Source organism: Geotrypetes seraphini, chromosome 4 (genome assembly GCF_902459505.1).
Source record: "Geotrypetes seraphini chromosome 4, aGeoSer1.1, whole genome shotgun sequence".
Lineage (NCBI taxonomy): Eukaryota > Metazoa > Chordata > Amphibia > Gymnophiona > Dermophiidae > Geotrypetes > Geotrypetes seraphini.
Genome location: NC_047087.1, coordinates 300,248,098 through 300,275,842, shown reverse-complemented (window position 1 = coordinate 300,275,842; position 27,745 = coordinate 300,248,098). Strand labels below are relative to the sequence as shown.

Below are 27,745 nucleotides of genomic sequence, written 5' to 3'. Positions count from 1 at the left end.
ACAGATTTCAAATCGAATCTAAAAGACTTTTTTACTTAAGGACGCGTTCGATGTATGAACTACACTATGGCCCTCTTTTGCAAAGGCGCACTAAGCGTTTTAACGCAGATTTAGTGCGTGCTGAATTAGCGCGTGCGCTAACCCCGAATGCAGCCACAGGATAACATGCACGCATTAGCGTTTAGCGTGTGTTTAGCGCGTGATATGTAGCGCGCGCTAAAAAGCATAGCGCACCTTTGTAAAAGAGGGGGTATATCTCCTTCTCTCCAACACAGACGTAAAATTCCCTTCCCCACTAAATTAACCTTAATTGTCTTCCCTTTCCTATTCAGAATTGTAGTTCTCCCCCCTTAACTAAAAAACGATTTATTCGACAAATTTGTAAACTGATGTTTTAGAAGCTTTGATTGGTAAATGTATATTGATTCTATAGCTTGCACATTTTATTGGATTTTAATTTATTTTAGTAAATTGTATTTTATTCGTTGATTGTATAATTTTTAATGTATGTGAACCGCCTTACAGGGATCTCAAAGTCCCTCCTTGAGGGCCACAATCCAGTCGGATTTTCAGGATTTCCCCAATGAATATGCATTGAAAGCAGTGTATGCACATAGATCTCATGCATATTCATTGAGGAAATCCTGAAAACCCGACTGGATTGCGGCCCTCAAGGAGGGACTTTGAGACCCTAGAACTATGTGGTAGGGCAGTATATAAAAATAAAATTATTATTATTAACCTCTTGTAACCTATTCTATTTGACATAGTCAATGACCTGTCTGATGTTTGTCCTGAAGTTCTACTGCTTGTCTTCCCTTTTTTATATTTTTAATATTGAAAACAGCCTAGAAATCTCTTAAAGGCGGTATACATTTTTTAAATAAAGTCCCCCCCCCAGCAAAAAGACTGTCCTAACTTTATCTGCTGAGCTAAGTGGGCACCGGGGAGCATCCAGGTGATCACATGCACCTGAATATTCAATACCAGAGACCAAATATAGCCCAGCACTGAATATCGGATCTTAATTCAACCCACAGCTGTGAGTAGTACGAGTGAGAAGTGGAAGGGTAGGAAGTGGTGATATAACTTTCAAATACGGAATGTGAAGATGTCCAATAATGTAAGACAGAAACAGCATAGACTTAACTCAATCTAAAAATGAAGGAAAAAGCCTCAGATAGGGCCCTCCCACCTCACCAAAATGGCTCAAAGAGGTGGTCGAGCGTTCACCTCACTGGCAAAAAACCTTCATTATGTAATAAAGTCTTATGCTGTGCTGTAGTGTGCCAACGAAAATTTTTAGACTGAGTTAAGTCTATGCTGTTTGTGTCTTACATTATTGGACATCTTCACATTCAATGTTGAAAGTGTTTATCCTATCATACATTGGTTTTTCATCATATCTGGGTCACTAGTGGATATAACTTTCAAAGCCACCTGGCCAAATCTGTTTAGCATCAGCCTCTAAAAATGCAAAACGTAGTTCAATATTAAGAGCAACATCAAATCATAGCATCTCACAATTCAACAGAATTGGTCATATATTTCCAACACGCTCGTCCAGATGGAAGAGAAACAAATGGTCAATGCCAGCCTTAATGATCAGGGATACGTTACAAGCTGAATGCTATTTATTTAATGTTTACCCAGCACCTTTATGCTATTTATTACATAGTTTACTGGTAAAATTTTATATTTATGCAGATGACATTTCAATACTCATTCCTCTAACCGAACTCACTTCAGAAGTGTTAAATTATATAGCTTTTATTCATACTCAAGTGGAAATTTGGACATCTACATTTAGATTGAAATTAAATCCGGGCAAATCAAAATTCTTTCTAGCTAGTCCTAATGAAAAAATTACTGAAACAACTCTACTTCTAAACGGTCAATCTTATTCGATGTCTCCTACGCTGAAACTTTTACGGGTTATTTTAGATCGGTCCTTATCTTTTAAGGCCCATACAGATTCTCTGGTTAAGAGATGTTTTATTGTCCTCTGGAAACTGCGTACTATTAGAGAATATTTTGATTTTATATCATTTAAAATCCTGGTTCAATCTTCAATCCTTTCAATATTGGATTATTGTAATGTTATTTATCTGGGATCGTATAAAATAACTACTAGCCGACTAAAAATCATACAAAATACAGCTATTCGTTTGATTTTTACTCTGAAAAACCACGATCATATCCGTGTATATTACCAAAAGCTTCACTGGCTACCGTTTGAGGCTAGAGGGCTATTTAAATTTGGATGCATTTGTTTGAAAGTTTTATTTGGCTTAGCCCCAGCTTACCTAGTTTCTCATTTTAATTTTATTTCTAAGAAAAATATTCGTAGATCTGGTTGGTTTTATTTCCCTTCAGCAAATGCATGTCGTTACAAAAATGGGACCTGGCAATATTCAGTTGGCCTGCATAAGATAAGCCACTTATCTCACCCACTTATCTCAAGTGGACCCCAGCTGAATATTAGGTCTAGACCAGGGGTCTCAAAGTCCCTCCTTGAGGGCCGCAATCCAGTCGGGTTTTCAGGATTTCCCCAATGAATATGCATGAGATCTATGTGCATGCACTGCTTTCAATGCATATTCATTGGGGAAATCCTGAAAACCCGAGTGGATTGCCCTGGACTCAAGGAGGGACTTTGAGATCCCTGGTCTAGACCCACATAAGTATTTTTGTTTTTTGCTAAATCTCCCTTGCCCCCTCCTGCCTACCCAACAATGCCTCCTCGCTCCTGCTTTCCTCTCTGCCTGAAGAACACCCCTGCCTGTCTATCTCCTCCAATGTATAGTACCATGAGCTTCCATGAGAGATCAAGGCAGCCATTTTGAAAGGTCACCATGAAGGAACAGGAGTGCTCCTGCCCCTGAAGCTACCCGCTGGACTACCAGGCATGCAGGTAGGCCCAGAGGGTCCTACCTGCACTTTGAGAAGAAATGGACATGTGGAGGTGGTGCTTTGCCATGGGCAGGTAGGAAGGAGAAGATACAAAAAATTTTTAAACAGGACCTTAGCAATCCAAGCAGGATTAATGAATTCATGTCTAAATCTTCTTGTTTCTCCATTTCTTACTTACTATCAATTTTGAAAAGATCTTAAAACCCACTTATTTAAACAATATACATTATTGATTTGTATATTATCATGTAGTTATAATGTACTTTTAATCTTTTTATCTATACTTATTTTAGTTTATATTGTGGCTTTTTATTCATTAGTTTTAATGCTTGTATTAGTTACTTAGAATTTTATTATGTATGATGTTATTATTATATTGTATGCTGAGTACCTATTATGTAAACCGCTATGAACTGCTGGTTAGGAGGTATAGAAAAATAAATTATTATTATTATTAACCTTAAAAGAGAGCCCTTTCAATCAAATACTGACCAGTAGACAATGGATGGAATTTCCTCGAAGATCGGCACTGGGAGCCTGCAGCAAGCGCCAGTCACGGCCTTTATTATAAGTGATAAAAGTCTTTATTTGATCATCCACCTTCTTGTTAGCCAGAAATATTCCTTTTATCCCTGCTACCTAGGTAAAATGAAGGCAGGAGAAGATAGCAGAGTAAGCAAGGAGAGAAATTACTTGATCAATTTATATCACGATTCAGCAACCCCCAAATTCTCAAGATATTAGTTCTTCTGTATCAATAAAGAGAACAAGAAGAGAAAGGATACTGACAAATGACAAGGTGACATTCCAGTGCATTGTGAAAAAGGTTGAGTGGGGGGAAGGTGTCTTAGGCAAAGCATAAGTTTGAGAGCCACTATTTAAACCCCACAAGGAATGGGTTATTTTTTTAAATGTCAACCATGATATCCACATACTTTATGAATATTCATCGATGCTGTCCATACAAGAGGTGGCGTTGAACATATATAGAGAGCGATGGCTATTCCGCCATATGGATAGGGGCCATATTTGGCCACTAACCATATACAGTAGCTAAGAGGTTTAATTTTGGACAGCCTTTTTGTGGCTACGCGAATAGTGACTGAATATCGCTGGCTATCTGTACACATCAATTTTATAATCGATTTTCTCGCTTGCCGGCAAGAATCTTTGGAATTCAACTCCAGGTATAATGAGATGATGCAAAGATTGTGCGTCTTTTAAGAAAATGTTAACACAATTATCTGTGGATGCCTTTCTTTAACTCTGAGGTTATTATTTGTTTTAGATTTTAAAAATTCTGTATTGAGGGAATTTGTGGGGAAGGCTTATTACTTTACTGCATTTTACAATGTTTGTGCTTGAGATTGTGGATGTAAATGTTTTGTCCATCGCTTAGATTTAAGCGATTCATACATTTTTAAAATAAATACTTGAACATCTTATCATTATAACTTATAAGTAGAAATGTAACCCTCATCCCACCCTCCCTCAAATCCCTCTATTCATTATAAGATCATATATTTGAAACCCTCCCCCACCCAATACTAAATGGTGTATAATTAATAGAAAAATGGCATCTAATCATGACAGAAAGATGTTAATGGCTCCCATATTTTAATAAAATTCTTATAATTTCCATTCTGTACCACTATTGATCTTTCCATTCTATATATGTGACATACTGAATTCCACCAAAAATTAAAATTAAGCCTACTATGATCTTTCCAGTTATTGGTAATATGTTGGATGGCAACTCCAGTCAAAATCATTAAAAGTTTGTTGTTACACGCGGATATCTGACTCTTTTTTTCTCATAGACATTCCAAATATTATAGTATCATAAGATAACGCTACATGGTTTTCCAATAAACAATTGATTTGTACACTTGATGAAAGTTTTAAAATGAATAAAGAATTATAATAAATAAATAAATAAATAAATAATCCAGGCACCATCATTTATGCTCCTCTTACTTGCAAAAGTGCAAGTGCTATTCTGTAATGATGTGCCTTACAAAGCGTGGACGTGCGAGGGGATGTACACATGGATGTGGTAATTAGGATCCTGCCGGGGGTGTAGCTACTTTTGAGCAAGCCTGCCAAAATTTCCAGTAGGGGCCACCTGCAGCTGAACTATCTCTCCCATCCTTTGGGTCTGACATCTCTTCCCCATGCCTGACACCTCTCTCCCCCCTCCCCCCTGCTTACCTACTGGCCAAGTCCTCCAAATGCTACAGTGGTAGAGACGGGTTGGCCGGTGGAGCCTTTCCTCTGCTATGTCCCACCCACAGCCCAACCAAGTAGAGAATGACATGGCTATGGTTCAATCAATGCTCAGAAATAATGTCAAAACCGAGAATTTCATTTCTGCAAATTGGCACTCAACAAAATAAGATATGTAGCACTCTTATCAGCTAGAGGAACAAAATAACACTCAGAAATTAAGAAGTTGGTTGGCTGGGCTGAGAAATTTTCAGCACCCCTCTCATAGAATAGGATCCAAATAAGTGCTATCTTGACACCTAAAAATAGACTAAACTAAACCTTAAGTTTGTATACCGCATCATCTCCATAAAGATAGAGCTCGGCACAGTTTACAGGTACCGTATTTGCCGGCGTATAAGACGACTTTTTAGTACCTTAAAATCCTCCCCAAAGTCGGGGGTCGTCTTTTACGCCGGGTACAGTTTACATGCCCTTACTTGCGGGGCTGGATGTACTCAGTCGCGCGGCTCTTCTTCTCCCTACCTTCTCTGCTTGCAGCACAGAGCCGAACGGAAGTCTTCCCGACGTCAGCGCTGACGTCGGAGGGGAGGGAGGGCTTAAACAAAGCTTAAACAAAGCCCTCCCTCCCTCCGACGTCAGCGCTGACGTCGGGAAGACTTCCGTTCGGCTCTGTGCTGCAGGCATGGCAGGTAAGGAGAAGGAGAGTAGCCTCGCGGTTCGAGTGGCTACCAAGAGAGAGGGGCGGCCGCCCCGCCCCGGTTGCAGCACAGCCGGCCAGGTTCCCTTACTTTTGTGGCACTTCCCCGACCGACCGATAACAGCCCGGGTCCGACAATCCTCCCTGCCCTGTAGCCGCGAATCTAAATACCTTCTTACAGCAGCTGTAAGAAGGTAATTTAGATTCGCGGTTAAGGGCAGGGAGGTTTGTCGGACCGGGGCTGTTGTCAGTCGGTCGGGGAAGTGCCACAAAAGTAAGGGAACCTGGCCGGCTGTGCTGCACCCGGGGCGGTAGAGAAGGTGTGCGGAAGAAGGGGTCGTCTTATACGGCGAGTATAACACAAAACTCTATTTTTTAACTAAAAGTTGGGGGGTCGTCTTATACGCCCAGTCGTCCTATACGCCGGCAAATACGGTAATTCAATAAACGAGGGAAGGACATAATAAGAAATTAGAGGTTATGAAGAGGATCGCTAGCTTTATATTTTAAATAGATAGCTTTACGTTTTGGAGAAAAGCCAGGTTTTCAGATGCTTTTGGAATAATTGGAATGAGCCTAGGTTCCGCAGCGGGGCAGGGAGGTTGTTCCAAAGCTCAGTGAATTTGAAGAAAAGGGATTTCCCTAATTTACCTGCATACATGACGCTTTTTAATGAGAGGAAAGATAGTTTGAGTTTGTGGGCGGATCTGGTAGTGTCAGGTCTCAAAAAATTCCAGGATAGTGGAATTAGGGGAGGAAGAATGCCATGTAGGATCTTGCATATTAGGCAGGTACATTTAAAGTGAATCCTAGAAATCACCGGAAGCCAGTGAAGTTTTGACAGAAGCGAGGAAACATGGTCGAATTTACTTTTTGCGAAGATCAACCTAGCCGCAGTGTTCTGGATCCGCTGAAGTCTTTGAAGATTTTTCTTGGTTAGACTTAGATTGATGGAATTACAGTAGTCCAGTCTGGAAAGAATGATTGATTGGACAAGGATAGCAAATTATTTTTAAATCTAAACTAAACTAACTAAACTAAGGGCTCTTTTTATCAAGCCGCGCTAGCGGTTTAACACATGTAATAGCGCATGCTAAACCGCCGGCTGTGCTAGCCGCTACCCGCCTCCTCTTGAGCAGGCGGTAGTTTTTGGCCAGCGCAGGGGTAAACGCGTGATGAAAAGTTGCGCACGTTAACCCCGCTAGCACGACTTGATAAAAGAAGTCCTAAGGCCCTCTTTTACTAAGGTGCGCTAACTGATTAGCACGCACTAATTGAATTAGCGCATGCTCAATGCTAATGCGTGCATGTTAGTCTATGGACACGTTAGCATTTAGCGCGAGCTAATTCGATTAGCGCACGCTAATCAGTTAGTTCACTGGAGTAAAAGAGGGGGTAAATCTTGAACTTATATACCGAGTCATCCCTGAGAAACAAGGCTCGACTCGGTTAACAATAGTTATAGTTAATAGAAAGAATTAACCTCATGGAATCTTATCTGCTAGAAAACGCTGAAACCGTAGTTTTCAGATTTTTTTTTTTTTTAACTTGAAGGGCTAGACAGAGATCTTATTTGAGAAGGTAGGTCGTTCCAAATGGACAGGATCTTATTTGAGAAGGTAGGTCGTTCCAAATGGACAAGATCTTATTTGAGAAGGTAGGTCGTTCCAAATGGACAGGATCTTATTTGAGAAGGTAGGTCGTTCCAAATGGACAGGATCTTATTTGAGAAGGTAGGTCGTTCCAAATGGACAAGATCTTATTTGAGAAGGTAGGTCGTTCCAAATGGACAGGATCTTATTTGAGAAGGTAGGTCGTTCCAAATGGACAGGATCTTATTTGAGAAGGTAGGTCGTTCCAAATGGACAGGATCTTATTTGAGAAGGTAGGTCGTTCCAAATGGACAGGATCTTATTTGAGAAGGTAGGTCGTTCCAAATGGACAGGATCTTATTTGAGAAGGTAGGTCGTTCCAAATGGACAAGATCTTATTAGAGAAGGTAGGTCGTTCTAAATTGCTGTTAGTAAATAGGGGAAGGAATGAACAATTTTACTGATAGATCTGCCGCCTTTTATTGTGGGAAAAGAAAGTTTAAATACCTGGATAGTTCTGCAACTTGAAGATCTCGAAGAATTTAAAGCTAGAGGGGTCAATGAATCAACGATACCATGCAAGATTTTTAAAACTATGGAGGCACATTTAAACTGGACTCTCAATCGAAAAAAAAAAAAAAAAAAGAAGCCAATGTAAACTACTCAGCAGAGGTGACATATGGTCATACTTAAATAATGTGGCCTAGCACAATGTAAATAAGCCCAGAAGGACAATACAGAGACAACCAGTAAACTAACCAACAAGTGCTAAGCCCCTAGAGGACAGAGAGCAGCATCACAGTTTGTAGCTGGGTAAGTATAACCTCCAAGGATCTGGACCAAAACTTGTGCTCTAGAAGCTCCCCCCCCCCCACCAGCTAGTCAAGGCTGCAATAACCTTTTTGGGAAATAAGTACTCCGTCCCCACTCACACCCACAGCCAGTCCAACAGCCATCATCCAACAAACATACCACACTAACCAATTAAGCCCCAGACATACCCCCAGTCACGCACCAATCAGACTCACACCAACCTTTACTGGTTGTCTCTGTACTGCCCATCCGGGCTTACTTACATTGTGCTAGTTTGCATTGTTGCTGGTTCTTTTTATACCATGCCTCTGTTTTCTTGTTATGGTTTTGGCTGCTTTATCAATAAAAATTATTTCAAAAATTATTATTTCACAAAAATTATTATTTTAAAATTATTTCAAAAATTATTATTTCAAAAAATTATTTTAAAAATTATTTTAAAATAATGTGGAAACTGATTTTTATAAGTGTTGCTCTATTAAGTCAAGAATTAATTCGAATCATGCTGTGTCTCTAACCCCCATGCATCAGTTTGCTCAGTAATCATAGCACGAACAATAATAGAACAGCAGATGTTTTATTCCCTTCTTGCTGACAGTCTTATGAAGCTTACTTGCTCATCTGTCTTTGAGTTGGTAGTAAGGATAGTTGTGATATGCATTTTAGTCTTGTTCTAATTGAAATTAACATCACCAACATTATAATCTAAGATCATATTGCTGTTGTTAGATGCAATCGACTCAAGCTCAAGTCCTAGTGACTGGATGATTTGCAGATCCAAAAAGAAATTGTTTTTGTGCTAGTCCAGAAAGGGCCTCCACCGTCATCCCCATGGTTGTTTTCAACGTATCCAGCCATCGGATTGCAGGTCACCCTCTTAATCTGGTTCCTTTGATCTTCTCCAGAATGCTAGGAATGATAAAGAAGAGGATCACGAACAGATCGGAGGAGGTTATCATGCCGCTGTACTGGGCCATGGTGCGCCCTCACCTGGAGTACTGCATCCAGCACTGGTCGCCATACATGAAGAAGGACACAGTACTACTCGAAAGGATCCAGAGAAGAGCAACTAAAAAGGTTAAGGGGCTGGAGGAGTTGCCATACAGCGAGAGATTAGAGAAACTGGGCCTCTTCTCCCTTGAAAAGAGGAGACTGAGAGGGGACATAATCGAAACATTCAAGATACTCAAGGGAATAGACTTAGTAGATAGAAACAGGTTGTTCACCCTCTCCAAGGTAGGGAGAACGAAAGGGCACTCTCTAAAGTTAAAAGGGGATAGATTCCGTACAAACGTAAGGAAGTTCTTCTTCACCCAGAGAGTGGTGGAAAACTGGAACGCTCTTCCGGAGGCTGTTATAGGGGAAACACCCTTTAGGGATTCAAGACAATGTTAGACAAGTTCCTGCTAAACTGGAACGTACGCAGGTGAGGCTGGATTCATTTAGAGCACTGGTCTTTGACTTGGGGGCCACCGCGTGAGCGGACTGCTGGGCAGGATGGACCACTGGCCTGACCCAGCAGCGGCAATTCTTATGTTCTTATAAATATATCTTCCCAAAGTAATATAAATGTAATGAAAGGGCTAGTGCCTTCCCTCTCAATAAAGTTAGGTGCAGATGTCATAGAACAGTGACTAGAGCAGATTATGTGCAAATGCAAATGTCAATGCCTTGTTAACTAATTAATTCCCATGTGCATTCGCCCTACACACCCAAATTTGGCAGCCAGTTCCTGAATGACCAATACAGATCTGTGGAAAAATGCATGAATTTGGCCCAGAGACACACAAACATGAGTTGCTTTACCGATTATACTAAATCATGAAGCATGTTTCAATGGTATTTTAAAGGCACAAATACCTCTATATTAAATGCATCTCTACATGTGAATTGCATTTGTGCTGTAAGTAACAGGGATTTTAGAGACCTGCTATTTTTACACGGAGATCCAGGGATTTTAAGGAGGCATGGTTGGGGCACAGTTTGAGCGGGGTTTTGGTTGGACAAAAATTCACACGCGCATTCCCCACTTCATAAACGGAACACACGTGTGTGGGGGAAAATATCCTCAGCGTAGGGTCACACACAGATTTTAAAAAGTGCGTGTTTCAATCAGAGCTTTACTCAAGGAATTAAGAGAGTCAGTCTTAGTTCTAAGTTGTTTATTTCTTCCTCCAAATTAAGCCAAATTAAAACTGCAGCTGTATAACGTAATTGGAAGCAATTATATGTGAAAGCTGCTGGGTTTGTGCCATCATCTTATCCATGTGTATATTTTTGAAATGTGTGCGGGTAAATACATCCTCACTACTGCAGGTAGAGTATTTTAGAAGAGGTTCTGCGTCAAAGGGGCTGGAACTTGTTAGGACCTAGATGTGTCTCTTTCAATTCCAATCTCTCCGTGTAAAATGGGCCTATGAATATCATCTCTGTGAATGGGAGGTAGCTTCCATGTTTCCGCAGTTATGTTGCAAATCCTACTTTTGTTTTTAAACCAAATATCTCAGCTCAGATATATAGATATAAGCACACATTCATATTATATTATATTATAAAATACAGTTCACTTTAAGCAAGTTTAATACAAGATATGCTATAAAATTGATTAATTCACTTTAAGCACCAAACATCTACATTACATTAGAGATTTCTATTCCGCCATTACCTTGCGGTTCAAGGCGGATTACAAAAGAGATAAAAAACGGAGGGTTGAAGAACATTTGTCCTTTCTAGAGAGGTAAAGATAGGTTATGTAGTTTCAGTGTGGTGGGAAGAGGGAGAGGGGAAGTACGGTAAGTTTGAAGTTAGGGCTGTTTCAGGAATTTCTTGAAGAGTATAGTTTTTATTTCTTTTCTGAACGTCTTATAGTCTGGTGTCGTTATCAGTAGATTGGAGATTTGGTTATCTAGTTTAGCTGCTTGAATGGCCAGGAGGCCATCGTATAGTTTTTTCCGTTTTACTTCTTTGATCGAGGGATGTATGAATGGGGTGTGTGTTTTTCTATGTCTGATTGAGGTGGTTTGGATGAGGTGGTTGTTCAGGTAGGTTGGGCTGTCTCCGTTTAAGGCTTTAAATAACATACAGTAGAATTTAAATAGCATTCTTTCTTGGATTGGTAGCCAATGTGAGTTGATGTATGCTTCTGTAATATGGTCGTGTTTTCTCAATGAGTAGATGAGTTTCAGAGTTGTATTTTGGATTGTTTGTAGTTGTTTAGTCATTGTAGCAGGGCTGGGGAGGTAGAGGATGTTGTAGTAATCTAGTAGACTTAGGATTAGGGATTGTACTATAAACTGGAATTGTGTTTTTTCGAAGAATTTCCTGACTTGTCTTAGGTTTCTCATCACTGCGAAGGATTTCTGTATTGTTTTATTTATTTGCGGTTGCATGGCGCAGCATCGGTCTATAGTCATTCCTAGTAGTTTTATGGTAGTTTGAATGGGATAGTTGATTGTGTTAATTTCTATATTGGTTATGGTTGGGACTTTGTCGTTTTCAAAGAGGATGAATTTAGTTTTGTCTGTGTTGAGTTTCAGTTTGTGATCTTTCATCCAGGTTGCTACTGTTTCTAGTGTTCGGTGTAGTGTGTTTGTCATGGCGGTCTTTGGTTGATCAAAAGGTATGAGAATGGTAATGTCATCTGCATAACTGTAGGTGGTGATGCCTAGATTATCTAGGTATGTTCCGAGTGATGCAGTGTATAGTTTGAAGAGAGCAGGGGATAGTGGGGATCCTTGTGGTGCGCCGCAATGGTTGGACCAAGGTTCAGATTTTTCTTTATCTGAATTTACTCTGTTCTGTATGTTCTGGATTTTAGGAAGCCTTCAAACATAAGAACATAAGAACATAAGCAGTGCCTCTGCCGGGTCAGACCACAGGTCCATCCTGCCCAGCAGTCCGCTCCCGCGTCGGCCCAAACAGGTCACGACCTGTCTGTATCACCAGAAGGGGCTCCCTTGCCACCTTGGTTTCTCATTTAAGTCCTGTCTTCCTATCGAAGTCCTAACCCTCCGGTCTTGCACATGCATGACCTGGTTTGGTTTCTATACTCATTACCTGGTTAGCTTTCTATACTTGTGTTACATCCCAGCTCCTCCCTCAGTATCCCATGATCCCTTTATCCTTCAGGAATCCGTCCAATCCCTGTTTGAATCCCTGTACCGTAATCTGCCTGATCACTTCCTCCGGTAGCGCATTCCAAGTGTCCACGACCCTTTGGGTGAAAAAAAACTTCCTTGCGTTTGTTTTGAACCTATCTCCCTTTAGTTTCTCCGAATGCCCCCTCGTACCTGTTGTCCCCTTCAGTCTGAAGAATCTGTCCCTATCCACCCTCTCTATGCCCCTCATGATCTTGAAGGTCTCTATCATATCTCCCCTGAGCCTCCTCTTTTCCAGAGAGAAGAGCCCCAGCCTATCCAACCTCTCGGCGTATGGGCAGTGTTCCAGCCCTTTTACCATTTTCGTTGCTCTCCTTTGGACTCTCTCAAGTACCGCCATGTCCTTCTTGAGGTGCGGCGACCAATACTGAACGCAGTATTCCAGATGTGGACGCACCATCGCTCGATACAATGGCATGATGACTTCCCGTGTTCTGGTTGTTATGCCCTTCTTTATGATGCCAAGCATCCTGTTGGCTTTTTTCGAGGCTGCTGCGCACTGTGCAGATGGCTTCAGTGATGCATCCACCAGCACACCCAAGTCTCTCTCAAGTCTGCTGTCTCCCAACAATACCCCCCCAATTTGTAGTTGAACAACGGGTTCTTTTTCCCTATATGCATGACCTTGCATTTGTCCACGTTAAAGCGCATTTGCCATTTGTTTGCCCAGTCTTCTAGCTTGTCCAGGTCCCTTTGTAGGTCCTCACACTCCTCCCTGGTCCTAACTCTGCCGCACAGTTTGGTATCGTCTGCAAATTTTATAACCTCGCACTTTGCCTCCTTTTCCAGGTCATTGATAAATATGTTAAAGAGTAACGGCCCCAGCACCGACCCCTGTGGTACACCGCTTGTGACTTCCCGCCAGTCAGAATATTGACCCTTAACTCCGACCCTCTGCAGTCTGCCCGACAACCAGTGCTTGATCCATCTGTGCACATCCCCTCCCACCCCGTGGTTCCACAGCTTCTTAAGCAGCCTTTCATGTGGCACCTTGTCGAAAGCCTTTTGAAAATCGAGGTAAATGATGTCTATGGGTTCCCCATTGTCCACCCGACTGCTTATTCCCTCAAAGAAGTACAGCAGGTTCGTTAGGCACGACCTTCCCTTACAGAATCCGTGCTGGCTTGTTCTCAATAGGTCATTCTTCTCGATGTGCTCGCAAATGCCGTCCTTGATCATAGCTTCCACCATCTTCCCTATAATTGAAGTCAGGCTCACCGGCCTGTAGTTCCCGGGGTCACCCCTCGATCCCTTCTTGAAGATAGGTGTGACATTCGCCAATTTCCAGTCCTCTGGTACCTCACCAGTTTTCAAGGATAGGTTGCAAATATGCTGGATTGTGCCCGCTATTTCTTGTCTTAGTTCCTTCAGAACCCTTGGGTGGATCCCGTCCTGGCCCGGTGATTTGCCGCATTTTAGCCTGTCTATCTGTTTGAGGACATCCTCCTTACTTACCTCTATGTGATCCAATTTTTCAGCCTGTTCCCCACTCATGAGCTCCTCTGAGTCCGGTATATACCAAGAGTATACTTTATCTGAGATGCCTATTGCATCCAAAATTTGCAGTAGGATGTTATGGTCTACCAGGTCAAATGCTGCAGTAAGGTCTAGTTGTATGAGAAGCATTTTTTTCCTGTGCTGAGGTGTTGTCTGGCTGAGTCAATGAGGGAGACTAGTAATGCCTCTGTGCTGAAGTTGGATCTGAAGCCAGATTGCGTGGGGTGAAGTATATTATGGTCATCTAGATAGTTGGTGAGGTGTTTGGCTACTAGTCCTTCTGTCAATTTGACATATAGAGGTATTGAGGCAATGGGTCTGTAGTTGGATGGTTGGTCTGTTGGTCCTTTTGGATTGGGGTGATGATGATTTCGCTGAGGTCAGTTGGGAAAAGGCCGTCAGTGAGCATGGTTTGTATCCATTGCAGAAGCAGAGTACGGAATTTTGTGCTGGAGGTTGTAAGGAGATATGATGGGCAGTGGTTAAGGTCACAGGATGCGTGGCTGTACTTTTTGTAGAGTTTATTTAATTCAGACCATTGTATTTTGGGGAAATGAGACCATGTTCTGTCATCTGCAGTTGATTCTTTATCTGTGGGAAGAATTGTGAATTTGTTTAGGTAGGATGGGGTCCAATTGAGGGTGGCTCTGGCATTTGTAATTTTGTTCTTGAAGTGTTCTGCTAAGAGGGTGGCTGAGGGGGGTGGGGTATTGTTAGTGGTCATGTAGGATTTGGTGTCTGTTAGGTCTTTTAATATTTGGAATAGTTTTTTGGTATCTTGGGTTTCTGTGCCTATTAGATTAGTGTAATGTGTTTTTCTCTTGACCTTTAGTAGTATTTTGTATTGTTTGTTAGTTTTTTTCCAGGCGGTTTTCATGTGATCTAGATTAGTTTTTCTCCATTTTCTTTCTAGTCGTCTGCATTGTCTTTTAAGTAGGAGTAGTTCATTGTCAAACCATTGATCTGATCTTCTGCTGATTCTAGTTTTGGTTTGTAGTGGGGCTAGTTCATCAAGGATGTTGGTAGTCAGATTGTTCCACTGTGAGATGAAGTCCTTGGGGTCACAGTCCTGGATTGTTTCACCTATTTTTATCCAGAATTTGGGGGGGGGGGGGGGTGTCGATGTGTTTGCATGAGGTGTAAGTTATTTTTTGGGGTTTAGGTATGGTTTCGTTCTTGGTTCTTTATCTGCTATAATAAAACCCCTAGTGCACATGCACAGTTGAAACTTTGTGCGGCCGTGATTCATGATCCATGGCTCCATGTCGCCGCATGCGCAGTAGGAGCCTTCGGCGGTTTGTGACGCGTGCGACGGATTCCCCGGCAATGTTCCTGCCCCGATCTCTGACGCCGGCTGACTTCTGACGACGTCTCTCCTTCTCACCCCCAGACCAGCAGCAGCAGCAACCGTGGGGCATTTACTAGTCCGGCCCACTTCAATAATGCGAAGCGGGCCGGCCTAGCAAAAGCCCCGAGGCTGCCCGGCCTAGCGGATGCTGGACAGTGATCAGGTAAGGGAGAAGGGGTACTACTGGACAGGGGAGAGGTAAAAGGAATGGAGAAGGGCTACTGCTGGACAGGGGGAGCAGGGAAGGGGTGCTGCTGGACTTGGGGGAGGTAAAAGTAAGGGAGAAGGGAAGACAGACAGGGGACAGAGAGAAAGAAAAAAGACATACAGACAGACAGGGGACAGAGAGAAAAAAAAAAGACAGACAGACAGACAGGGGGAAGAGAGAAATAAAGAAAGAAAGAAATGCCTAAGTCTATACATCTATTCTAGCACCCGTTTATGTAACGGGCTAAAAAACTAGTTTTTTTTAATAATACGAGTATCTTCTAAACACAGCAACTAGGAGAAACTGAAACTTTATTTTATTTTATTTATGCATTTTCAAAATAATCCACAAGAATACACTTGTTACAGAAAATGTGATTATCATTAGATAGTAAGAAGACAAATCAAAATAAAGTAAATTAGATAATCATTGAAATTCAGGTATTATAATTATTTATATCTTTAAACTCCTAATTAAGTCATCAATTCCTATAGAGTAAACAATAAAGAAAAAGACAAGATGGTCATATATTTCAGATTAATATATAATCATAGAAATGGCTTAACTTTGTTAATACACAGCCAGAATTTTCCCTTTTAAACTGCCCTACAGTGTCCAGAAAGGTGCAAAGGTGCTTGGGAACAAAAAAAGAAAAAAAGCATATTTAATTCCAGAATATCTAACTAAACATTTACAAGGATAATCAAGCATAAACGTAGCTCCCAAACTTTTAACTTCTTCCCTCATAGCTGAGAATAACTTCCTACGGTCCAGAGTGGTCTTTGCGTCGTCGGGAAAAATCCAAATTTTCTGATCAAAAAAAACAAAGTTTGGGAGTTGCGGAAAAAGATTCTTACCCCCCTCTTTTACTAAGGTACGCTAACCAATTAGCACGCGCTAAACGCTAATGCATCCATAGACTAACATGCATGCGTTAGGATTTAGCGCGCGCTAATCGGTTAGCGTACCTTAGTAAAAGAGGGCCTTAGTATAGCATTAAGATCTTGCTCAAATACCAAAGTTATAATCATTGTTCCACGATAGTCAATTTCTTCTTGTGTATTTTCCAAAATATCGGTTCAATTATTCAGCTCCAACGACTGTAATCTTTCAGTTTGTTTATCACGAGGTAAACTTTCTGACTTATTAGGCAAGTAATAGATCCTATTGATCGGCGGAATTGAGTCCGAGGAAAATTTTAAATTTTCAATCAAGTATTTTTTAAACATGTCAATAGGAGCTATAATTGCAGATTTAGGAAAATCCAGTATTCTTAAATTAAGGGCTCCTTTTACTAAGCTGCGATAGCGTTTTTAGTGCGCACAGAATCGCCATGTGCGCTATACCCACGCTATGCGGCTAGAACTAACGCCAGCTCAATGCTATCGCAGCTTAGTAAAAGGAGCCCTAAGTCTTCTATTATGATTCTTCAGCTGCTCAATTTTTTTCTGGAAGAAAAGTCTGTCCTTAACAAATGTTGCAGACATATTTTGAATTGAGGTTATCTCTTTATTGAGTGGAACTGAAACTTTGTTATGCCATAAAAGCTCTTCAATTACCCCAAATTCTATAAAGTCCATCTAAAGTTAGGCGTCAACATTGGCATACCTACACTAGTTGATGTAGGCGCCTAACTTACCCCTTCCTTTATGAACACATGGCATGGGTTTTAACACCAGCAGCGGCGGCAACTGCCCCAACACTCATAAAATTCATACGAGCATTGGAACAGTTACCACCGCTGCCGGTGCTAAAACCCCACGCTATGCGTTCATAAAGGAGGGAGGTTAATTAATAGGCTAAATTGGCGCCAGTAATTGGTGAACAAATACCTCATAATTGGTGTTAATTGGACGCAATTGAAAGTCGTTCTCTAAAATGTTCACATGAGGGACCTCTTCAGCTGCTGGGGCTTGGCATCCTTGCCAGCAAAGGTATGCTCTAATGTGGCCATGATGGGGGCAGAGAAGAGAGAGAATAGCGACCTTTCAATCCATCTTTAACCCCCCCCCTTCCCCCCAAAAAAAGGACTTCTGGCTATGCCCCTTCTGAACACTGAGCTCTTTCTCCCCCCTTTACGCTTTGTTTCTGATTTATACCCATTTGCTGAGAAAGGAACTGATTTAAAGGGCTGTTATATTCTGTTGAAGGTCCTTCTATTTTCCGTTATAATTAGTGTATTTAGTACTCATAAGTGTCTTTGACTTTCAGAAGCCATTACGTAATAGTATTTTATGTAGACGGAGCTATGTGCTGGCTGTGAGATGAATCACAGAGGAACATCTCATAAAAATAAAGAACTCCCTCCCTCCCCCTCTGATGCTCTTCAACCATTGTAACATTTTTTTAGCTTAGCCTTGTCTTTAGGACCTTGAAAGTCTTATAACTGTAAAAGTAGATGTACGAGGGGTAGTCGATAATTTATCTACCTCAGTAGGTAAGAAGAGTTTTTAGAAAATGTGTGTTTTATTTTTCAGTATAGTCCCCTGATAGCTCCATACACTTCATCCACTTTTCCTGCAATGACTTTAACCCCTTTGAAAAAAAAAATTCATCTAATTGACCTTCAAACCAGGACGTCACAGCTTCTTTGATGTCTTCATCACTTGAAAACTGCTATAAACAGAGAGATTTCTTCAAAACTCAGAGCGGGAAGTAATCCAAGAGAGCCAGGTCGGACTGTAGGATGGATGGTTCAGCTGCCGAACCCACATTCTCAGATGGCAGCCTGTGATTGTCATGGCATGTGCACCAGCGCATTGTCATGAAGAAGCAGCACACCCCCTGTGAGTTTTTTTTGTCGTTTGTCCTTGACTGACTCCCACAAAGCAATGATTGTATTGGCGTAATTCTCCCTGGTTATGGTTGTCTTGTGTTGCATTAACTCCAGAAGCAAAAGTCCTTCATCATCCCAGAAGACAGTTGCCATGACTTTGCCTGCAGATTTTACTGTCTTGATCATTTTTGGGGTGAGGGATGACTTATGCTTACATTGCATTGACTCCATTTTGGACTCAGGATCTCTGTGATAGACTCAAGTCTCATCTTAAGTCATCAAACAATGAAAACAATTTACTTGGTCTTCACAGAGCATCTCCAAGTTCTCCTGACAGCACTGGAGCCTCGTGGCCTTCTGACATGGTGTCAGCATTTTTGGAACCCATCTTGCACTATCCTCGGACATGCCCAACTTTTCATTAATTATTTTTCAAAATGTACCTGCCAAGATGTCCATTTCTTCAGTTATTCAGAAAACCTTAATTCATCTGTCTGACATAATTTAATCCTCAACTTTCTTGCACTTTTTTGTGGAAATTGCTTCCACAGGCCGTCCAGTGTGAGGATCATCTTCAATGAACTCTACCCTACTTAAACTGCTTGCTCCAAAATTTTACTTTGTAGGATGATGGGGCAGATTCACTATAAACTGCTGTCATGCATTCATGGATCTCCTTTGGCTTTTTCCCTTATTCTGTGAGAAATTTTATCCCGCGCTATGTGAGCTTGAGATGTGCGTTCAACAATAGCGCATTTGTTTGATAATGGCTAAGTGAGCTTGAGGCATGCGTTCAATGACGGCACATTTGATTAGTGTGCACTAAGGCCCATATTCTATAATGCTGTTTAGAATACCTTTTAAAACAAGTTTCACGGCGCCTACTGGCCTAAAAAAAAAGCATCAGAATCACACCTGTAGGTATGGCTAATGCCGGGAGTGGCATTAGGTGCCATAGAGCACCGATGTAGACGCAACTCACTTCAAAGGCAGGCGCCAGAAAAGTAGGCCTTGAAAACTCTGGTCTACATTTCCAACGCCTACTTTTCCCAGAGGCGCCGTTGCATGATTGAAATGCGATCGGTGGCCATTTTGAAGGCAGCTGCCGACAAAGGCGCTGTATAGAGCATGCAATGGACTGTACGGTATTTAGCATTCCTATTCCTATATGTCACTAAGATGAGACTTCGGAGGTGTATTTACCCAGCTATGCTAATATTTCTTTAACATGCAAACCAGTTTGGTGGTCTCTATAGAAGTTCGGAAAATTTACCCCACCCACCGCAATTGGTTTTTGTAAAGATACTAGAGCAATTCTAGCCTTTTTACCCAGCCAAATAAATTTTGTAAGAATACTATTTAATTTTTTATAAAAAGACCCTTGGAAATAAACCGGTAAAAATTCCAGCCCTTCTATATTTGAATAAGGCACAGAAGAATATAAACCTGATAAAATTTCAAAAATTGTTTAAAAATATTTCTAATTTGAAAATGAGTTGTACCACTCTCATCTCTAATAGCCACAAACTTTACCTTTCTTTTTTTGCTTTGAGATAATTAGCCAATAATCTTCTTGCCTTATTCGAGTTTCCATAATACATGCCGCAGTGGAGCCCCGCTTTAAACCCGCGGGCTGGCACTGCAGGGAAGGCGGCAGAGAGCAGGAGAGTCGGGCGGGTTAAAAAAACAGAGAGGCAGTCTCTCCAGGTCTGTGCTCTTTTTTTTGCTTTTCTTTGGGAACCCTGTCCTTTTTCCAGCTCGGGGAGTTATCTGCCAGCGGCTGGATTTCAAACTCCTGGGCTGAGACATTTAAGAGGCCGCCTTCTAGCTGCTTTCACCCTCCCTGCAGTCTTCTTGTGCGGAGAGCATGCGCAGACCATCGACAAGGCAAAGAGCTGGTCTGCGCATGCGACAGGATCGCACACTACCGATACATACGGTCGGAGGGGGGTGTTCCTCCGATTGCCCTCATTTTAATTTTTTGGTTTTGTGAATTGGTCGGGTCTGCAGGGATCGGGCACGGAAGTCAGGTTAGTATTCTGTTGGCTATTCCTCTCTTAATGCACACCAGCATCTTTCCGGCTTTTCCTGTTGTCTTATCTATCTTTTTGGCCACCTTAACATCCAGCATGATCACCCCCAGGTGTACAAATTCATAAGTAACAGTTCAATAGCTATGTTTGGACTATCCCAGGAAGTGCAACTATCTTTACAGGGAAGTTGTGCATTAGAAATAAGTACGCATAGATTTTCAATCAGGCTGTTTTGCATACAAGTCCATATTAAACAATAAAAGGGAACGGGAGTGAAGCGTTATCCAGCTAGTGCGTTCGCATTAGCATACACTAACTGGATAATGCAGATTTAATGAAGGAGCGTGTGGCGCAGTGGTTAGAGCTACAGCCTCAGCACCCTGAGGTTGTGGGTTCAAATCCCATGCCGTTCCTTGTGACTCTGGGCAAGCCACTTAATTCCCCCATGCAAGCCACTTAATTCCCCCATTGCCCCAGGTACATTAGACAGAGTATGAGCCCACTGGGACAGACAAGGAAAAAAAAATTGAATGTAAACCACCATTTACGGCCTCTTTTACAAAGCCACGTTAGCGGCTGTGCTGCGCTAATGGCCCCGAAGCCCATAGAGATTTAAAGGGCTTCGGGGCTGTTAATGCGCGGCTTTGTAAAAGAGGCCGTTAGGCTATAAGTGGTCTATAAATATTAAAATAGTGGGTTCACTGACCTGATTGGGTTGGAATTTGAATTTTGGCGGGAAAGTCAGTTGGTCAGAAATTTGAGTTTTGTTGTGTAAGTCCATAGAATAGAAAAACTCTCTGGAAGGTTTAATTTCTGACCAACTGACTTTCCCGCCAAAATTCAAATTGGTGGCTTGCCCTGTTCTCAATCAGGTCACTGAACCCACTATTTACAAAGTCGCACTGCAGACGTCAGAGCATACCCTGAAGAAAGCCACAGCATGGTAGCTGAAAGTGAAAACTCATCTACTTGACACTTAATCATCTGTATCCTCTCCTCCCCCCTCCACCCCTCTCCCTCCCCCCTCCTACCCTTCTCTTCTCTTTTCCCACCCCTCCTCCCCCTTCTCCACTCCCCTCTTTAAGTCGCCTTGAGCCTACCTAGGTATGAGTGACGCAGAAATAGAAGATTAGATTAGGTTAGATTTCTACCTGACAAAGACGCAGCGAGACCCAGAAACCTGCAATAAGTACAATGCCAGCTGTATAAACCCTGAGAGAACAATGAATATGACTATTGGACAGACTGTATGGGCTGTGCAGGTCTTTATTTGCCAACATTTACTAGGTTATAATGTATTAGCACACAACCTGAAAAAAAAAAATTGTGAAAAAATGCTGTAAATACTGCCGTGTTAGAAATGGGCTTAGTACACGGGAAAGTCCTGAGTTAAAACATGCTAAGCCCATTTCCTAATGCACTTTAGTAAAAGTTTCCCGTAGTATAATATTTGCCATACAGCATAGTGGTTACAAGTGGTTATTTTTCCCACTGCACAGGAAATAGCATTTTCTAATTTTATTTCTTGATTTAGAGAGAGGGGGGACATGATCGAGACGTTCAAGTATCTTACGGGCCGCATCGAGGCGGAGGAAGATATCTTCTTTTTCAAGGGTCCCACGACAACAAGAGGGCATCCGTTGAAAATCAGGGGCGGGAAACTACGAGGTGACACCAGGAAATTCTTTTTCACTGAAAGAGTGGTTGATCGCTGGAATAGTCTTCCACTACAGGTGATTGAGGCCAGCAGCGTGCCTGATTTTAAGGCCAAATGGGATCGGCACATGGGATCTATTCACAGGGCAAAGGTAGGGGAGGGACATTAAGGTGGGCAGACTAGATGGGCCGTGGGCCCTTATCTGCCGTCTATTTCTATGTTTCTAAGTATTTATAAACCTCTTACTTTCAGGTACTCAAGTATTTCTCTCTATCTGACCCAGCTCTTCCTACTCTCTTTACTTGTCTAATTTGCAAAGTTGTTTCATAAAAAAAAATAAGACAAGTCTTGAAATTGTGACAAGAACTTCAAGCTTATCTGAACTGGCAGATGAGCTGTGGTTTCCTGCAGGGCTTACTATAGGAGAACCTTGACTGCCCACCTCATAAAGGTCAATGTTGATGTTCCCCTCAAGGCCTCGGCTACTTTTGACATTCTCCAAAGCCAGTGTGAAGTAGACTCCTCGAGTATCGGATATGTAAAGATTGTAGGTTTCGTTTTGGTTCCACTCTTGAACTGCAGCAAATACCTGGTTCTCATCTGTACTGATAATATGCATATCCTGTTAGGAAAGACAAAAACATCCTGTTTCTACTGATTTCTCTAATACTTTTTTTGATCATCTGGCACCTACCAAGACTCATGGATGATACAGTTGAAGAACATAAATTATTACATAATCTCCTGGATTCAATATATTTATTTATTTAAAAAAAATTTTAATACAGTACTGCCAAAAATATCAGCGGTTTACATATTCACATATATGCTCTATAATAAAGCCCTAAGCGCGCATACGCACTTAGGAAGGCGTGTTCCCTGACAGTGTGATGTGTCCCTCCTTGCAAATTCCATTTTCGAACACGGAGGCAGGGAAGACGCCGGCGACTCCCCCCTCCGGCCCTCACTCACCCAGACAACAAACTGCCGCCGCGACTGCTGCTCCTCTTCAAAGCAGCCTGCTGAGGATCGCGGCTGGCTGTAGCAAAACCTCGCAGGCCACTCTCCACCTCGGTAGCACGTTCCCTCTGACGCGATCCCGTGCGTCAGAGGGAACGTGCTACCGAGGTGGAAAGCGGCCTGCGAGGTCCGCTACAGCCGGTCGCGATCCTCAGCAGGCTGCTTTGAAGAGGAGCAGCAGCGGTGGTTTGCGCCGGTGGGCCAGAAGAGGGAGAAATACAGGCAGGCAGGGGGCCAGGGCGAGAAGGAAAGGGGGCTGCTTTGGGGGGAGGGGTGTGCTGGGGGCCAGAAAGCAATTATGCTTTGCTCTGAGAGGGGGGGAACAGAAGGGGGCCACGGAGCAGGCACATATGGCACAACATGGGGCCAGGGGGAGAGGGAAAGGGGGCTGTTTTGGGGGAGGGGTGTGCTGGGGGCCAGAGAGCAATCATGCTTTGCTCTGGGAGGGGGGAACAGAGGGGGCCACGGAGCAGGCAGGCATGGCACAACAGGGGGCCAGGGGGAGAGGGAAAGGCGGCTGCTTTGGGGGGAGGGGTGTGCTGGGGGCAGACAACAATCATGCTTTGCTCTGGGAGGGGGGAACAGAAGGGGGCCACGGAGCAGGCAGGAATGGCACAATAGAGGGCCGGGGGAGAGGGAAAGGGGGCTGCTTTGGGGGGGAGGGGTGTGCTGGGAGCAGATAGCAATCATGCTTTGCTCTGGAAAAGGAAAGGAAAGGAAGACAGACAGGCAGATAGACAGTGTCCAAGGAGAGAGAGACAAATAAAAAAAGACAGACAGACAGCGGCCAAGGAAAGAGAGAGAAAGAAAGACAGACACACACATCTATTCTAGCACCCGTTAAAGTAACGGGCTTAAAGACTAGCAAAAGCATAAAATACACATATATGGTGCTTTGAGTTATATGTGCAAATTTGGAAACACAGTCAACTTGTGTGCACAACTTAATTGAATAACAAGCCAATCTGTGCCGCTAATTAGGCAATAACAAGCAATTATCAGCACTAATTGGCAGTAATTAGAAATTATGCACACATCTCGTTAGGCATGTTCTATAAAGAGGTGCACACCAATTTAACATGTGGACCTGAAAAGGGTGGCCATGGAAGGGTAATGGTCAGATCAGGGACATTCCTACAGTTAATGCACGTTGTTATAGGCTTAGGGCAGGGGTGGGCAATTCCGGTCGTCGAGAGCCAGAGCCAGGTCAGGTTTTCAGGATCTCCACCATGAATATGTACGAGATGGATTTGCACGTCCTGCCTCCTTGAGATGCAAATCTATCTCATGCATATTTATTGTGGAGAGCCTGAAAACCTGACCTGCCTATGGCTGTCGAGGACCGGAACTGCCTACCCTTGATCTCCAGGGCTAGGCAATTTCGGTCCTCGAGAGCCGGAGCCAGGTCAGGTTTTCAGGATCTCCACCATGAATATGTACGAGATGGATTTGCACGCCCTGCCTCTTCGAGATGCAAATCTTGCTCATGCATATTTATTGCGGATATCCCGAAAACCTGACCTGGCTCCGGCTCTCAAGGACCAGAATTGCCTACCCCCCGACTTAGGGGGATCTGCAGCTAATTCACACACAAGAGATTTTACCCCAGGATTTCATTAGCATAAATGGTCACGACTAAATGCAGTTGCGGTTCCTGGCACTAAGCGCTATTCTTTCAACTGTGCCTAACCGTAACCGTGGTAGATAGAATTGCACTAAGCGCCATGTTTTCAGCACTGCTGTTTCAGATGCCATTCCCCACCCCCACCCCGATTTGACTATCAATCCATGCAAGTAAGTCAGTGTCAGTATCATGAATCAATACATTTATTTACAGTACTCCCCCGAAATTCACGAGGGTTCCGTTCCAGGACCCCCCGCAAATTTTGAAAACCCGTGAATGCGGTTTTTAGGCAGGGGAGACAGGAGAGGGCAGCTGGAGCACCGACGGGTGAAGGAAATCGCTCACTGTCTGCTCCGACCGCCTCTTCCTGTAGTAAAGTCGGGCTATACCAATCAGGAGCTGCTTTGACACTAAACCCTAAGATGCAAGACTCTGCATGCAGTACAACCCATTTCATCCAGAACAGACAGCAGATGTAAATCAATCACTAAGTTAAAAAATAAAATCATTCCCCCTACCATTGTTGTCTCCCTCCGTGCTGTGCCTTGCCATCTGGCCTGCTCCCCGCTATTATTGTCGAGCCGGCTCCCTCTTCCTGAGTGCTGCAGTGCACAAAGCTGTGGGCAGTGGCTCTTCGTGTGTCTCGCGCCTTCCCTCTGACGTTGCTTTGTTCACTGCAGCACTCAGGAAGAGGGAGCCGCCCTGAAGACAATGCCGCATTAATCGCACCGTGGATTGGTGGCTGAAGAACACTGTCTTGGGCCCGATGCATGTGCCGGCCCTGTGGACCGGCAGGAAACTTCTGTGGACCGGCAGATGAAGAACACTGATTTAATGCATAGCAATACCGCACACGGACATTAGTGCTGTCAAGCCCACTCTGTGCCCCCCAGACACACCTCCTTCAAAATGCTGAGTAACGATGTTCTAATTGCGTGTACCTGATGTGATAACACCTGTGTGTGATTTGAACCACTTTAAGTGGGAGGATATGTGGGGGAGTTCTAATTTATTCCTCAGTTAGAATGCACATTTTTGTGGATATCTTTTGTTTCAAGAGTAAAGCAAGGAAAATTTGTGTTGTTTACCTGAGATAAATAATTTTTTTAAAATTTTGGCATTGACATGTAAACATTTCTTAAGAAAGAACCGAATATATCATGGGGGTGTCCTAATTTTTGCACATGACTGTATATATACATTTTTTTCCCATGCAGTGTGTATGTTCAAAAGTGCCCATTTACCGCAGGTCACATCCCGCTTTAAGCATTTTTAACTTGCGGCAAGTAGTACCCCAGCTGAGTAAAAGAACACCATAGTGATTTGTCTTGTATCAACATCTGATTCCATACATGAAGATTTAATTCACAAATTTTAATATGTCTTACCTTTGGCAGTGAATATTTGGGCAATTTTATTTGAGCAAAAACTTCCCTTCTGTAGGACACATAGTAAGTTGCTCTCCCTCCAGCAGTCACCTACAGTATGAGAAGCAAATAAACAGTTAATTAAATATCCTCAAACAAAAAGCATAAGAGGTATGATAGAGCATCATTGTTTTAAGCTACACTTCCCCCTCCCTGTTTCGATTATCTGCGGTTTTTTCACCAGTCCTCCCCCCCTGAGAATCGCTCATTGGCATCGAAAAAAAATGGCCCCGGGACTTGGAGGGAGGCGATCAGAGGCGGCGGGGGTGGGGGGAATCAGAGGCGACGGGGGGGCAATCAGAGGCGGAGGGAGGCGATCAGAGGTGGCGGGGGGGCAATCGGAGACGGAGAGAGGCAATCAGAGGCAGGGGGGGGTGATCGGAGCATGGACCTTACCTGGTGGGGAGTGTAGGAAGATCGCTCCTGCCCCGTGTCACCGCTAGACCACCAGGTAAGGTCTGGGGGTGGGTCAGAGCCGGCCAAAAGTTATTCGCAGGCCGGCTCTGCCCCTAACCCCCGCGAATAGGGAGGGAGAAATGTAACCTATAAAAACTGCTTGAGAGGTTCAGGTTGTAATCTCGGGAGGTGGGGGGAGGGCAGGAATATTTGTACAAGCGCTAAATGCGCCAATGCTCATAGAATTCCTATAAGCGTAGGAGGATTTAGCACTCGAGGCTGCGGTAGGAACCTCTACAGTGGCTTAGTAAAAGGGGTGGGGTGAAGTTTGATACATTTATAAATCGTTCATTGACCACCTTCAATCTTCAAAAAAGTGTGTCTTCTGTAGTGAGAGAACAAGTTTAAAAAGCTTCAGAGTTCTCCGTGTTTTATCATGTTAAACAATCGAAACAGCTCAAACACACACGTATATGGGAAAAAAATAAACTTGAAGCACTTTGAAATGCTGCAAACTATTTAATGTTCAAAAAGATTTTGCAGAAAGAAATCTAATGCAGTCATTTCAATCACATTTATCTATGCAACTGGCTTATGAACTCATAAATTTATCTCATCCATTTGAGATACAAATTTCACTTCAGTAGTTATTACTTTTACAGAAAATTGTCCACAGGGGCGACAGTTATAAAATTATGACTTTTAATATGTTTTATTTTCCATGTACGTTCTTCAAAATCAAATTACTACTGTAGGCTGGGCCCTGAAGGAACCTCTTGCCCTATCTAAAATATCAAAAAGCTCTATATTCAAATATAAATTATGGCTCAAACACTTCCATCCTAATAATGTTGTTACGGGGACAATTTTCAAATTATCTACCTAGGTACAAAGTTCACAAGCACAAACTTTGTGGCTAAAATGCTTCCTCATTTATTAATCCACAGTAGAGTTTTCTGCCGTGGCTCGGAGCACTGAATGCTCCAATGCTGCTCCGACGCTCACAGAATTTCTATGAGCATCAGAGAAGCATCAGAACACCCTGGGCCGTAGTAGAAACCTCCACCACAGCTAAGTAAAAGAGGGCCTTGGTTTGTATTAATAGCATCAGGAGTTATAAAGACTAGGAGACACTCGATGAAGTTACACAGCAATACTTTTAGAACCAACAGGAGGACATATATTTTTTCACTCAGGAAATAGTCAAGCTTTGGAACGCACTGCCAGAGGATGTGGTAAGTGTGGTTAACAAAGCTGGTTTTAAAAAGGTTTAGACAAATTCCTGGAAGAAAAGTCCATAGTTTGCTATTGAGGCTGATATTGGCAAAGCCATCGCTTGCCCTGGATCAGTAGCATGG

The 27,745-nt window shown here is 42.8% G+C and overlaps 1 protein-coding gene across 6 annotated transcripts in view; it reads right to left on the bottom strand.

Moving 5' to 3' along the window:
• SORCS3 (sortilin related VPS10 domain containing receptor 3) overlaps positions 1 to 27,745 on the bottom strand; it is a 1,299,528-nt gene that overhangs the window by 267,458 nt on the left and 1,004,325 nt on the right. For all 6 annotated transcript variants that reach the window (XM_033941704.1, XM_033941705.1, XM_033941708.1 and 3 more), the window contains 3 exons: positions 25,953 to 26,042; positions 22,363 to 22,542; positions 3,406 to 3,552 (listed from right to left, as the gene is read on the bottom strand). In XM_033941704.1, the coding sequence (XP_033797595.1) occupies positions 3,406 to 3,552; positions 22,363 to 22,542; positions 25,953 to 26,042 (417 nt within the window). The remainder of the gene's footprint in view (positions 1 to 3,405; positions 3,553 to 22,362; positions 22,543 to 25,952; positions 26,043 to 27,745) is intronic.